Below are 16,413 nucleotides of genomic sequence, written 5' to 3'. Positions count from 1 at the left end.
GAATTTACGGCCTTTAGATTTGACTGATTTACCATGTAACCAAAGTTTAATGGATTCCTTTCAGCACACTGATGTGGATGACCTCACACTTTTCATTATTTAGTGTCAATTGCCAATGTTCACACCAAACAGATATCTTAACTAAACCATTTTGCAATTTCTTCTGATCTTCAGATGACTTTACTAGATGATAAACAATAGCATCATCTGCAAACAAGCTAAGACAGCTCTCAGATTGTCTCCTAAATCATTTATATAGATAAGAAACAGCAGAGGGACTATAATACTGCCTTGAGGAACACCACAAATCACTTCTGTTTTACTTGATGACTTTCTGTCAGTTACCACACACTGTGACCTCTCTGACAGGAAATCATGAATCCAGTCACATAACTGAGATGATATTCCATAGGCACGCAATTTCACTACAAGCTGCTTGAGTGGTACAGTGTCAAAAGCTTTTTGGAAATCTAGAAATATGGAATCAATTTGAAATCTCTTGTCAATAGCACTCAACATTTTGTATAAGTAAAGGGCTAGTTGTGTTTCACAAGAATTATGTTTTCTAAATTTGTGTTGACTAATTGTCAACATACTGTTCTCTTTGAGGTAATTCACAATATATATTAAAAAATCCTGCTGCACATTGACATTAACAATATGGGTCTGTAATTTAGTGGCTTAATCTTATTGCTTTTCTTGAATACTGTTGTGACCTGTGCAACTTCCCAGTGTTCGGGCACGGATCTTTCATTCAGTTATATGTGATTGTTAAGTAGGGAGCTATTGCATCAGCATATTCTGCAAGGAACCTAATTGGTATACAGTGTGGGCCAGAAGACTTGCTTTTATTAAGTGATTTAAGCTGCTTCACTACTCTGAGGATATCTACTTCTAAGTTACTCACATTGGCAGCTGTTCTCGATTCAAATTCTGGAATATTTACTTTGTCTTATTTGGTGAAGGATTTTTGGAAGGCTGTGTTTAGTAATTCTGCTTTAGCGGCACTGTCATCAATAGTATTTCCATTGCTATCGCAGAGAGAAAGCATTGATTGTGTCTTGCTGCTAGAATACCTTACATGTGATCAGAATCTCTTTGGATTTTATGCCAGGTTTACTGAAAGTTTCATTATGGAAACTACTACAAGCATCTCACATTGAAATCTGCATTAAATTTTGAGCTCCTGCAAAAGATCACCAACCTTTCACATTTCGTGTTCATATAAATCTGGCATGCTTTTACTGTTGTTTCTGCAACAGTGTTCTGACCCGTTTTGTGTACCAAGGGGGATCAGCTCAGTCATTTGTTAATTTATTTGGTGTACATATCTCTATTGCTGGTGATACTATTTCTTGAACTGAAGCAACAGCTGGTCCACACTTACATTGTTAATTTGGAAGGATGGAGATTGACTATCAGGTTGGCGTCAAGTGAATTTTTATCTGTTTTTTTTGAATAGGTGTATCTTTCATTTATTCTTGGATTCTGCAGTTTCCCTAAACAAATCTGTCACTGAGCAGTTCATTTCTGAACACGATACCATGTGATGTCTCTGGTACTAACAAATTCTGTTCCTTTATGCATTATTTCCTCACAGTATTTCCAAACGCAAAATTTAATTTGTGGGTCTGTAAATGGTCAAGAATTTTTCCATGGAAATAACAGTTCCACAGCTAAAATTTTTATTTCTTTGATTGCTACTATTTTCAGGGTCACAAGCCTGTTCTCACTCAAAACAGCCAAATGCTGCAACCTGGCATCAAAGCACTTTCATCCAAATAGATCACATTTGTGTAAGTGAAAATTCCAAAGGCATTACACTGACATGCTCTCCACCATCTGCATTATATCAGAGAGCTTTCTAGTTATGCTTATATGAACATTTTTATCTATATTTCTACCAATATTTCCTCTTCAGATTAACAACAACCAAAAGAATGCCCAACATTGCTGAAGATATACATGGTGCTTGCCCTTCATTATCAACAATTAAGAAATGGACAACTGCATTCAAATGTGACTATACCTCTCTGTAAGATGAGCCCCGCAAGAGATGCCCCAAACATGCAAGTACAGTTAAAACATCAAGAAAGTGAACAACATGGTATTGGGTAATCAGGGCTTAAAGATGTATGAAATAGCTAACACTACAGGAACATCAAAATATAAAGTACAGTACATATTACACAAAAAATTAACTATGAGGAAGCTTTGGGATGAATGGGTGCTGTGTTTGTTAAATTCTGAACAAAAGGAAATTTTAGAACTTATTTTTCAGCTATGTCTAGACCAGAAACACTGACCTAAGACAAAACTAATTTGAAAAGGAAGTGCATTTTTTGCCATAATGAGAAGTTTTCACTTTGTCCTAGGTTATCAATCAAAGACCTACCAAATCATGATAGAAAAAAATTGAGAACATTTAAGAACAACTATTGATTCCTGGTGTTTTACCTGTACATAAAAAGAACACTATAACGAGGCTCAACAAACTTCAGTAACAGGCTGTACAACAAAGGCATTACACATCACCTTATGAGTCATCTGTATAACTTCAAAATCCTGTGTTTACACACCTTGCCACTTGAAAAATTTATCTTCATGTGACACCTGTTAAACACACAATGAAGCTATGCCTTAAAGTTGTCTCTGATATCATGCACCAGAAATTGTCTTTTATTCCTCATATTTTACAATGCTGATACAGGAAGAAGTTATTCCTCATCTGAATAAGTCATTTCCATATATATTTCTACCTTACAATACTAAATAGCAATGAAATCACACTATAAGAAAATTAGCACATCCTTTATAGAAAAGCAACCAGACAGGATTGCTCCTACAAAGATACACACTCTATTTGATGTTGCCAAATCATATACTGCCATAACATTCACACTATGATCGTGTATTGCTACCGACTGTAGTTTTGGCCACTTTCACAGCTTTAACATTGTGACAGATAATAAAGCAACAGCACCCACTATCCCTTATAACTCATTTTATCAGTTCCTTATAACTCATTTTATCACATGTAATGAAAATACACTTCCTGAAGAAAAAAATGAAGTTTCCAGAAGACACTGTCGAAACTCTGTGTAATTTTGTACACATAAAGATTATGGGCTGGTATGTAAATCATCAGAGCTGCATTTCTCTGCGACAAGTAGAACGGCCACCAGAGTGCATTACTTTTGTTCATGTTTAGTTTTGTTAGAAAGCCTGGCAGGATATATAAGGAGTACGAACAGTGCCACAAACGGAGCAATCTCTGTGAAGGACACAGAAATGCTGAGTAATTGTGTGTGACAGCATTATCACCACTTGCAGAGATTGAAAGGGGCCCCATTGTGATTCTCCATTTGGCTGGCTGGTTGAATCATGCAAAATCCAGATGTGTGTGTAACTCTGGTCTGATGGTGGTCTGCACGACAATATGAGGGCAGAAGTAAAGCTGTGAGTACCGGGCGTGAGTCGTGCTTCGGTAGCTCAGATGGTAGAGCACTTGCCCGCGAAAGGCAAAGGTCCCAAGTTCGAGTCTCGGTCGGGCACACAGTTTTAATCTGCCAGGAAGTTTCAATATGAGGGCAGGTATATTTGTTGTTCTGGTCAACTACATCTGGCTGGCACACGGGAGGACCACTGTCTTGTGCATCGAGTACGATGTAGCCCCATCACAGCTGTGCCTGCTATGCGAGAAAAAGTAATAGACTCCTTGCAATGTTTTTTGTTATCCCTCACGATTCATCAGAGACCATCAGCAGCCAGACTAGGGAATTATCACACCATGTGTAGGCTGCCGTTAATACAAAACAAACAGCTGCATTTCGAGTGCTGCCATGACTAGGAAGCATGGACTGCTGACAAATGGCATATCATTGTCTTCAGCAACGAATCGTGATTCTATTCTACTCCTTATGACTATCGTCAGCAAATACGGTGGCAACCTGGGGAGGGGTCTCATTCTTCCAATGTTTTGGAGTGGCACAGCAAGCGTTACTCCTAGTGTCACAGTTTGTGAAGCCATCAGGTGTCACTTTGGGTCGTGACTGTAACTTCCATTCGAGAACAAGTAATGGACAGTACGCAACAATCGTGTCATCCCACACCATTGGCCCCTGATAGAACACGTGTGGCAGCAGTTGGACAGCAAATCCATCCCAGTACCTACATCCAGGATATCATGGACCATTTACAACAGTTGTAGGCCAGCTTGCCTCAGAAAAGGATAGAACAGCTCTATGAAAACCTTCTCAACTGAATCGCTGCATGCATCGTGGCCAGAGAGGGCACAACATCATAGCGATAAGTGGGCTCACACTGCCAAGTTCTTTTTAATTTTGACTCCATTTTGTAATCACTGAAATAAGATCACATACTGTCTCTCAAAACATTAAGTTTCATTTTGTTTCCTCCTCCCCTTCTGGGTGCTCTGCTGTTCTCTGTCAGGCAGTGTATCTGATTTAGGTAGTTTAAAATTACTATCCTGAAGTTACCTGTGCAAATGTAATTGTTGATGTATGGAAGGTCTATTTTGCTATTGTAGCTTAGATACAAAGTATTGTCATATCACCTATACAATATATTAACTTCATAAAAAGAGAAAATGACACAATTTAAACTGCAAATAACTTTACTTTCAAACACACTTTAATGCTTTTTCAAGTAGCTAAATGTTAAAACATTTCCATTATGTAATAATGAACATATTTACTTACTCTTTGTGAAACTGAGGCTGTGCTTGAGGTATCATCTGAAACAAACAAAATATCTACATAAATTCGGTTTTCCCAAAGTAAAAGATATTAACTGAATACTGTTCTCATTATAATTGACTCTGTGACTAAATAGAATAAAAATGTACTGTCTTCTGACTAATTTGGGAAACTTTTTATTACAGATTTCTAAGAAAGAGAAAGATTCAATACATATTTTAAGTCACAGTATTACACAGTATGAGAAGTACCAACAATATTGTTGGATACAGAAAATGTACCACCTTTTTTCAATATCTAAAAATTTGTTAAACAGTTAAAGGTTTAAAGATAATTTATATATAAGAAGTGATTTGCCACTCAGGTATAACTTAAACTGTGCCAAAAACCACAAACCAAGTGTTAAATATACACTTCACAGTCATAGATGAACAAGGGGTTGCATTAAAGATGTTACAAATGGTATTCACAAATCTACTCCCAATTCTTCTTGCAAAGCTAAGTAGATATATCACTGTGAAGTGGTTAAATTATTGGATTCACATTCAATAGGAATAAGATTCAAATTCCTGTCCAGACATCTGCATAATTTTACTAAAACAATTAAAGTAAGTGGCACGATGGTATCTTACAATCATCCAAGGGGTAATCCATCTGGAGTTAGTGACATCAGCCAGAAATTGATCAGAACTCCAATAGTATGTAGGAGTGATAAAACTGAAGCAATTTCTCAAAAAATAATTGGTATGTTGGATGTCTAGGAATCGTATGGAGATTGTGCAAGTGAGGAGGAGTTGGTACTATTGGAACTGAAGAGGTAAGATCCCCACTTCAGCGAGGAGACTGTCTACGAGGCTATTCCGAAAGTTGTCAGTGGCCTGCTTAACTCCACAATGATGTACTGGGTCCAATAATTTCAAAACTGAAGGTGCCAATGAGCCATAAACATGGCAACCATAATCCAATCGGGATGACATCAGGGCACGCTAAAGAGGGAGTAGAGTAGCGTGACCCACATCCCATGAGGTGTTGGGAAGCAGGGAGCATTTTTTGCATGTAGCTAGTCTTCAGTTGAGATATATGGGAAAACCATGTCAACTTTTTATCAGAACTGTCCCAAAAAATTGTGACTGTGCAACATGATCCAATAGCTATTAGGACAGTGCAACAATATCTAAGTACTGGGTAACTGATTAGAGTTCCGGGTCAGGATGGACAATGGTACAGTGACAGAAATGGACAAGTCGCACTCTTGCAGGAAAAAATTGGAAAACAAGAGAAGAGGCCCAACTGGAGGCCCTCTGTTTGTCTCCTTGGAGCTGGTGTTCAGCCAAGGGTACAAATCAGGAGCTATACTGCATGCAAAAGTTGTCAACATATAACATGGGCATATTCACTGGTCTGACAGAGGTCACCAGCTCATTGATAGTAGTGAAGAATACAATAACACTCAGCACAGAGCCCTGAGAGATGCTGTTCTATTGGATTTTCAGGGAGCTGTGCAGCTTGCCAACTAAGCCGACATGATTGGGAGGAGTGGGGAGGGGAGGGGTGAGGGTGGGGGTGGGGTGGGGAATAAAAACTGACAAAAATCGGTATGGAGCCTTGAAAGGCACCAAGTCATGGAGGGTAATTAAAATGTGATGGCACCAAATGAAACTGTATGCAGTATGTAGGTAAAAAATGGCTGCAATGAAATGTTGGCATTAGAAAAAGCACACTGCCATTTCCAACCTGAACAGATGGTCAGCTGTGGATCCTCCCTTCCAGAAACCACAATGATAGGGGGACAAAAGGTTCCATAATTTAAGAACTAAGCATAAGCACTGAATTACTATCCTTTCAAGCAGTTTGAAGAGCATGTTAGTGAGTCTAACTGGTTGGTAGCTGATGACGAATGTTGGGTTTTTGCCCAGTTTATGGACTGGAATGATGACACTACCTTTCCAATGTAAAGGAAAAACACCTTCTAGCCAAGTCCATTTGGAGACCCTGAGTAGATGGAGTTTACGAGCTGCTATCAGATCATTTGATCATGTAATTATGAATCAAATCAGCTCTTGGGGCCATACTGGGAGATAAGTCAAGAGCCCGAAGCAGTTCCCAGTCAATGAAAGGGTCATTATATAATTCATGGTTTGGAGGATAGGGGGATGAAATTAGCTTTTGTGTGTTCCAACAATCATGAGGTGTTCAGCAAGAACCAATGTACTGGTAAAAATATCAGCATGAAGGAGGAGATACTGATCTTTGGCAACCCAGTAGGTTATGGAGCTTACCTCACACCTACGATGAAGAGGTATATGTTCTCAAAGAGGACACATAGTACTCCCACTATTCCTTTCCTTGCATTTATTTAGGTAGTGAGCCTTTTCAAGGAGCCAATAACATTGATGAGGGCGGTCTGTGAAGGATGTCAGTTGAGGCACTGCATGGCCCTTCAACAGCCCTGAATAGCTGTTGCAATGTCATGAGTTAACTGAGATAGATTGTTTGAAATAAAAATGTGGAAAATGGTGTTATCAATGTCCAGTGAGCAAGCTAGATTGTCAATAGATATTCTGTCCTAGAGACCAAATCTGAAAAGAGATACAGTTGGAGAGTAAAACTGCATCACAGGAAAGGAAGACGTACTGCAATAGCTTAGATCCTCATGTTCGCCGTACAAGTACTCACAAAATAGTGGAGGCCTTTGCGAACACTGATTTGGGCGGACACCTCAGACCATTTCACTTAAGTGTTTTACATAGGGCAAATTCAGTTACCGAATATATCAAAGAAAGGCAATTAGTTTTACCGGAGTCTGTTGACTTTTCCATGGTGTCACTTAACATATCTTTGATTTTACGCCCATATAGCAGACAATGAAACACACTTGTGACTTCTGCACTTTTAAACCACAGAATGTGGCAATTGTCTATGGAGTATGAATGATGATAAAAATAGTTTCTCAGTATTAATGTACTGAAAATGGAGAACATTCTTCTTGCAGATACTTCATATGTTTTCCAAAACTCATGTAAAGGATGTAAAGGAAAATTTCTTACATATATTGAGGATGCATGATGAACTGAGGCAGTCAAGAGCATTATTGAGGGTCATTTGAATCTGTGGAAAGGTCATACTCTCCGAAAATGTGTTAAGCCAGCAGAGCAGACTCCACAGTGGAAATCATAAAATCAACCAATTGCCTCTTTGCATGTACTAAGAAACTAATATACCCTGCATTGAAGTTGAAAAAAATATATGATTTTATTTATTTATATTTTTTGTAATGCAACTGCTAGAAGAGAGCACGGCAAAGCTGTTGAAAGTTAAAATGCATTATACAAAGGGGTGAACCAGAAAAATAATAATATGGCACAAGGAAATAATTATATTAAAATACTGATTTGCTAAACAGATGCAAATATAGCACTGTCAGATATCTTACACAGAGAACAACTGTCATATGAAGTGAATTACTGATTGCTTGTGTGAGGAGAAAATCTACTAAATTTTTATGAAAATTTGCTTATGATTATAGTAAAATGGGTGTAGCTGATACAGTGATAAAATAAAGATATAGTACATTAATACAGATAAAAAACTTCTGTAGGTTTAAATAATTCATTACAATTGTTTATAACTTACTGTGATGTCTGAATATTTCAGTATGACGTATTAGGTGAACCATTGTTTTCGAGGTTGAAAATTATGTAGTAATTAGATGTCATGGAAATGTTGTGTATTACAGAAAAATTATGCAGTTTTCTGTAATAACACCCTTATATTTTCTTATTGATTTTACTGGAACTAAATTCATAAGGCAGATAAATTTAATAAGAGTTTGTGGACAGGACTTCAGTTAGGCAACTCTTCCTACAGAGACAGACACTGGTGTTGCAGTACACAGTGGCATCTGTGCGCTGGGGGAAAACAGGCACACAGTATGCGGAGAATCTGAAGTTTAATAGCCAAAATATTAGACTGTTGTTATGAAACATTAAGCACAAATAATAATGATCACTCACAATGAACAAAGGGAAAGTATAACATTCAATCACTCATGTTGTACTACAATGTAATTGCAGTAAACTTGTTTTTTGAACAACTGCCATTATATCATAACTCAATACCAAGAAACAGCTTCCAAGTGTGTGCAAATACAGACTAAATATTTTTCAGTGTGCCCCCAAGAGTCTGTCGGCACTAAAATCATTTTTAGGTTGAACAATAGAACAATAAGAGCTAACTGTATGATCAGAAATGATAATTCTTTGTTCAAGTATATAATATGGAAATATTTGGGTGATTTGTTTATTTCATCATTTTTTCCACCAGTTCCAGTGAAATTTGCTGCTTCAAATAAACAACATAATACGACATCCTAAATTACTTATTCCATAGTTAGCTATACCTGCACTCCATCAGAATGCCACCTATCTAAAACTAGTTAATTTGCACATTAATTATAAGATAACTAGACTCCGTATATTTGACTATCAAGAGATCTGTTATCATTACAAAGTGATCTGTTACAGTAAAACTGAGTGACAATTACACATCTGAAGATGGTCATATTGACTTAAACCAGTTATCTTGTAACTGACATGCAACTGTGATGACAAACTGTTGTCACTGTTGTTGTGGTCTTCAGTCCAGAGACTGGTTTGATGCAGCTCTCCATGCCACTCTATCCTGTGCAATTCTATTCAGTACCTCCTCATTAGTCACGTGATCTACCTATCTAATCTTCAGCATTCTTCTGTCACACCACATTTCGAAAGCTTCTGTTCTCTTCTTGTCTCAACTATTTATCGCCCATGTTTCACTTCCATACATGGCTATACTCCATACAAATACTTTCACATAAGTCTTCCTGACATTTAAATCTATACTCGATCTTAACAAATTCCTCTTCTTCAGAAACACTTTCCTTGCCATTTCCAGTCTACATTTTATATCCTCTCTACTTCGACCATCATCAGCTATTTTGTTCCCCAAATAGCAAAACTCATCTACTACTTTAAGTGTCGCTTCCCAATCTAATTCCCTCAGCATCATCTGATTTAATTCGACTACATTCAATTATACTCGTTTTGCTTTTGTTGGTGTTCATCTTATATCCTCCTTTCAAGACACTGTCCATTCTGTTCAACTGCTCTTCCAGGCCCTTTGCTGTCTCTGACAGAATTACAATGTCACTGGCAAACCTCAATGTTTTTATTTCTTATCCATGGATTTTAATTCCTACTCCATATTTTTCTTTTGTTTCCTTTACTGCTTGCTCAATACACAGATTGAATAACAACGGAGACAGGCTACAACCCTGTCTCACTCCCTTCTCAACCACTGCCTCCCTTTCATGCCCCTCGACTCTTATAACCACCATCTGGTTTCTGTACAAATTGTAAATAGCCTTTCGCTCCCTGTATTTGTCCCCTATCACCTTCAGAATTTGAAAGAGAGTATTCCAGTCAACATTTGTCAAAAGCTTTCTCTAAGTCTACAAATGCCGGAAACGAAGGTTTGTCTTTCCTTAATCCATCTTCTAAAAGAAGTTGTAGGGTCAGTATTGCCTCATGTGTTCCAACATTTCTACGAAATCCAAACTGATCTTCCCCGAGATCGGCTTCTACCAGTTTTTCCATTTGTCTATAAAAATTTGTGTTACTATTTTGCAGCCATGACTAATTAACTGATCATTTGGTCATTTTCACACCTGTCAACACTTGCTTTCTTTGGGATTGGAATTATTGTATTCTTCTTGAAGTCGGAGGGTATTTTGCCTGTCTCATACGTATTGCTCACCAGATGGTAGAGTTTTGTCAGGGCTGGCTCTCCCAAGGATATCAGTAGTTCTAATGGAATACTGTCTACTACCGGGGCCTTGTTTTGACTTAGGACTTTCAGTGCTCTGTCAAAATCTTCATGCAGTATCATATCTCCCATTTCATCTTCATCTACATCTTCTTCCATTTCCATAATATTGCCCTCAACTACATCACCCTTGTATAGACCCTCTATATATTCCTTCCACCTTTCTGCCTTCCCTTCTTTGCTTAGAACTTGTTTCCCATCTGAGCTCTTGATATTCATACAAGTGGTTCTCTTTCCTCCAAAGGTCTACTTAATTTTCCTGTAGACAGTAACTATCTGACCCCTAGTGATATACGCCTCTACATTGTTACATTTGTCATGTATGCATCCCTGCTTAGCCATTTTGCACTTCCAGTCAATCTCATTTTTGAGATGTTTGTATTCCTTTTTGCCTGCTTCATTTCTGCATTTATATATTTTCTCCTTTCATCAATTAAATTCAATATCTCTTCTTTTACCCAAGGATTTTTTTTTACCTATTTCATCCTCTGCTGCCTCCATTATTTCATCTCTCACAGCTACCCATTCTTCTTCTACTGTATTTCTTTCCCCCATTATTGTCAATTGTTCCCTAATGCTCTCTTTTAAACTCTCTACAACCTCTGGTTCTTTCAGTTTATCCAGGTCCCATCTCCTTAAATTCCCTCCTTTTTGCAGTTTCTTCAGTTTTAATTTACAGCTCATAACCAACAGATTGTGGTCAGAGTCGACATCTGCCCCTGGAAATATCTTACAATTTAAAACCTGGTACCTAAATCTTTGTCTTACCATTATATAATCTACCTGAAACCTTCCAGCGTCTCCAGGCCTCTTCCACATATATAACCTTCTTCCATGATTCTTGAACAAAGTGTTAGCTATGATTAAGTTATGCTCTGTGCAAAATTCTATCAGGCAGCTTCCTGTTTCATTCCTTACCTCCATTCCTTATTCACCTACTAATTTTCCTTCTCTTCCTTTTCCTACTATCAAATTCCAGTCCTGCATGACTATTAAATTATCATCTCCCTTCAATATCTGAATAATTTCTTTTATTTCATCATAAATTTCTTCAATCTCTTCGTCATCTGCAGAGCTAGTTGGCATATAAACTTGTACTACTGTGGTAAGCGTGGGCTCCATGTCTACCTTTGCTTCAATAATGCGTTCACTATGTTGAACATAGTAGCTTACCAATGCTCTTATTTTTTTTTGTTCATTATTAAACCTACTCCTGCATTACCCATATTTGAGTTCGTATTTATAACCCTGTATTCACCTGACCAAAAGTCTTGTTCCTCCTGCCACTGAACTTCACTAATCCCCACTGCATCTAGCTTTAACCTATCCATATCCCTTTTTAAATTTTCTAACCTACCTGCCTGATGAAGGGCTCTGACATTCCACATTCCGATCCCTAGAACACCAGCTTGCTTTCTCCTGATAACGACGTCCTCCTGAGCAGTTCTCACCTGGAGATCTGATTGGGCAGGGGGGGGGGGGGCTACTTTACCTCCAGAATATTTTGTCCAAGAGGATACCATGATCATTTAACCATACAGTAAAGCTGCATGCCCTCGGGAAAAATTACGGCTGCGGTTTCCCATTGCTTTCAGCCATTTGCAATACCAGCACAGCAAGGCCATTTTGGTTGATGTTACAAGGCCAGATCAGTCAATCATCCAGGCTGTTTCCCCTGCAACTACTGAAAAGGCTGCTGCCCCTCTTCAGGAACCACACGTGTGTCTGGCCTTTCAACAGATACCCCTCCATTGTGGTTGCACCTACGGTACGGCTATCTGTATCCCACCAATGGCAAGGTCCATGGTTCATGAGAGGAGGGACTAACTGTTACGGGACACAAAAGTATATGGCCACTCCGGACAATGTGTGTTCCTTAATAAAACCTACTTCCACCTTATACTTTGATCACTGCATCCATCTACAGGGACAGGAAAAGAAGAAAGTAATCATCAAGATCACCGAGTCCTGTTTAACACACATTTTAGTGTTGCACACAGCACCCCGTGATGCGTCAGTCACATACAAATTACAACAGTTTAAGCATGGCCTACAGGTATGTGATGGTGTCAAATTTATATCAGCATGGATGGAGTTAGAAAGTATAACTGGATGCTCTCAAACTTCAGCCTGTTATTCTCCCACTGACACATGGTCTTTCTGGTCCAGTTAGTGTATGCAGACAGAGCACTAGTTTGGACAGGGCAGGAAATCAGCCATCTTATTTTCAGAGAAACCATTGTGACATTTGCCACTGTATGGAAGAAATTAGCACAAAGTTGCAAATTATGTTTTCTACTCAATTTCTAGGCTGTCCAATCATTAAGATTGCAGCTTTGACTCCGGTTTATTGGATCCTCTTAACACAGATTTAGTGTTGTAGATATAATGAATCACTCCACCTGGCAGGTATGTTTCTTGGATGGCATTAAAGCATTGTATAATGTATGAAATTTTACAGCACAATGACATATGCACTATAGCACCCTCACATCATTTACAACTGTGCATTGAAAGCATTTGCAATACACATATGAAGATTAACAATTTGAAAAATAGATGGGGCAATAAATTGCCCCCCCCCCCCCCCCACCCACTCTAACACACGAAGAAGCAAACACTGAGAAAATGTAGTGTAAAGTTCATATTTGTTGATGTGGTTTAATGTCTTTGGCACAAATATTACCTGTAAAGCAAGTCTGGTGATACCATGTGGCAAATACATGAGGTGCTACTCAAAATGTCTGAGGATTTCATTCTACCGGTAAAACTAGTAGCAGTATGATGTTCCACTGCTAGATGCCTCGAGATACGCATCCAAGCTACTGTGGCACAAAGTTGTGTCATCTTTGGTGCACACAGTCAAGAGTTGTAATGGTGCAAGTCAGGTTTGTGAAACTGATAATGTGAAAGAGCAACACATTTGCATCAAATTCTATTTGAAGGTGAAGAGAGCTGCAGCTGAAACCCACCACATGCTGCCAGAGGCATTTGGTGAAAGTGCATTGAGTTATGCAAGAACTTCTGAGTGGTTCAAGCTCTTCAAGGAAGGCCAAAAATCTGTGAAAGATGACAATCAATCTCGTTGACCGTAAGTGTGTGACATGCTTCACAAAGACTGAAGGCAGACAACTAATGATGTTTGTACGAACTCAGGCCATTGTACGGTACATGTCAATGAATTCTAGCAGATGAACTGAACATGAGATGAATAGCAGTGAAGTTTCTCCCTTGCCTTCCCAGCATCGACCAATGCCACTTCAGCTTCAGACGTGCACTGATCTACAGCAAAGAGTTCAAGAGTGTCAAAAATTCTTATCTACAGTAATAACAAGTGATAAATCTTTTGGTTATGACCCTGAAATGAAGCAGCAATCATTACAATGGAAATCATCATCTTCTCTAGGGCCAAAAAAAGCTCGACAAGTTCGCTGCAGCACGAAGTCAATGCTGATAATTTTGTTTCACATTCGGGGAATAGTGCATATGGTGTTTGTTACATCTGGTCAGACTGTCAGCAAGTAGTTTTACTGCGAGGTTTTGATGTGACTGAGGGAAAATGTTCTGAGCAAATGCCCAGAGTTGTGAAAGAAGGAAGACTGGTTGGTGCCCATGACAAGGTACCTGTGCACACCTCACTTATTGTGAAGGAATTCCTGGCTGAAAACAGCATGGCAACAGTCCCGCACCCTCCCTACTCACAAAACCCATCTCTGTGCAACTTCTACCTGTTCCCAAAGATGAAAATCGTTTTGTAAGGGTGACATTTTGACTCAAATGAAGACAACAAGTGGAATGGCAATGGGTCCTGAACACCCTTCACCCTGCAGATTCCCAGGAGTGCTTCCAAAAATGGGAAAAACACTGGGATCGTACATGCCCCAAGTGACTACTCTGAAAGAGACAGAGAACATTGTGACGTAAGTATAGTTTTATGATTTTTACAGTGAAATTCTCAGATATTTTGGGTATCATGTCATGAGCTGAATTATAAATATGTCTCATCTTAATCAGTGTACAGCACAAATGGACACCACTAAAACTGTTTTGCTTAGTAATAGACTAAATGGCAGTGTAACAAGTAAATGAAGTTTCAGGAAACTACGTCACCAACATGTGCCCTAATGAGCATCCCACAAATATTTAATTTCTTCCTAAAAAATTCAAGACAAACTTGATATCATAAAATTCTACTTTTCTGTCAGTACTTGCAAAACAGTAACACACAAAAGTTGCTCACCAACTGGTGGTCCAATAGTTAAGGTGACAGTATAACCAGAATCCTTTATCAGATTTACAATGTCTCCATGATGCATATTCATTATATCAATATGATTCACAGCCAGAATACGATCACCAACGTGTAGTTGTCCACATCTCTCTGCTGGACTGCCTTCAATGATTCGACCTTTAAAGAAAACACACTTCTGTAAATACAACACTTTTACCACATGTTAGACTACAAGACAGTTACAACATAACAGTAAGCATAATAATAGAACAAACTTGACAAAAATTTATAAAGGTGCCAGAAAATGATGGAATTTTAGCAGCTGAGTGCGTATCACTAGCAATTAGCTTCTGCAGTCACAATCTGGGTGTTATAAATATGGTTTAAACTTGCAAATGCAGAAATGCATATGTGATTCCTGTTAGGAATTATCATTCATTTCATATAATGTGAGCAATTTATTTAATGTTAAGTTTTTGTTAGCAATGTAAGTAATTAAAATGTGCCAAGCCATTTACTGAAAGCTCACAGATTCAAACTGTTAATGCAGTCACAAATAAAAATATGAAGAAAAAAATTTAGAGAGGCTCAACACTATTTTGAGGATTTTGCTTTCTACATCAAACACCTTTTTCTTGCTGCAAGAGTAATATTTAATTTTAAGATGTGGTTTTTTCATGTTAAAGACATCTTGACTTTTCTGTAATAACAGACATTTTTGTTTTTACCCATGTTACTTCTAGATTTGAAACAGTCATCCGATAATTTTTACATCAATAAAAACAAATTGTTAGGCTGGTGACAAACCTGTAAACAAACGAGACAGGTTAAGAAAAGGTCCATTCAGAAGAAATTGTAATGGTTCTTGGGTTACCAGTCGGAAGTACTGCCAGATCATCAGTAAAAGTTTCACGTCATATAATGCATGCAAAACAAAGGTGAAAAACAAGAAATTGGAAAATGTTGACGCAAGCATGTAAATATTTTTTTATCCGAAGTGAAAATGCATCTGTTATCTTATGAACACATGAGAGAAAATACTGATACTCTCATGTCAATCCAAAAGTAACTGTAAGAAAGATTTTATATACATAAAAATTATTGAATGAACTGTTTTAAATGTAAAAGCAACATGTGTAAACAAAACTGTATACTATACCAGAAAAATCCATTGAAAATGGCCTTAATATAAAAGGCAGAACATGTCTGATAGTTATACAGGGTGATTCTTATTAACATTTAAAAATCCCCAAAGTGACATAGATGACACTGAGACAAGTAATTTAATACAAGACACATGGGAGTGAAAATGTTGAGAAATACCCCAAAAGCGGACGAGAAATGCTGAATACATGTCATCAAGCGACATACCTTGCCACAAGCGGAGCGATTAGGCTTGGACATGAAGGGATGATTCAGCGAAGCAATACTTGCATTCGAGCAAATGGTGCAAATTTTGAACACTTTTGCAATTGTTTTCTGTTGTAAACACAAAAGTTCCAAAATAATTGCCCTTACTGTAATCAAGGAAAAACTGTTATTATTTTATGTGTCTTTTCTTTTGTCCCTTTTTTTTGTTTATAGACATTATTTTGTAAAGAA

The 16,413-nt window shown here is 38.0% G+C and overlaps 1 protein-coding gene across 2 annotated transcripts in view; it reads right to left on the bottom strand.

Moving 5' to 3' along the window:
- Window positions 1–16,413, bottom strand: part of LOC124723114 (membrane-associated guanylate kinase, WW and PDZ domain-containing protein 1) — a 394,868-nt gene that overhangs the window by 34,146 nt on the left and 344,309 nt on the right. For both annotated transcript variants that reach the window (XM_047248296.1, XM_047248298.1), the window contains exons 13-14: window positions 14,821–14,988; window positions 4,722–4,756 (exon numbers count right to left, since the gene is read on the bottom strand). In XM_047248296.1, coding sequence (XP_047104252.1) covers window positions 4,722–4,756; window positions 14,821–14,988 — 203 coding nt within the window. The remainder of the gene's footprint in view (window positions 1–4,721; window positions 4,757–14,820; window positions 14,989–16,413) is intronic.

This window comes from Schistocerca piceifrons, chromosome X, assembly GCF_021461385.2.
Source record: "Schistocerca piceifrons isolate TAMUIC-IGC-003096 chromosome X, iqSchPice1.1, whole genome shotgun sequence".
Taxonomy (NCBI): domain Eukaryota; kingdom Metazoa; phylum Arthropoda; class Insecta; order Orthoptera; family Acrididae; genus Schistocerca; species Schistocerca piceifrons.
This window is presented reverse-complemented; position numbering and strand designations above follow the sequence as displayed.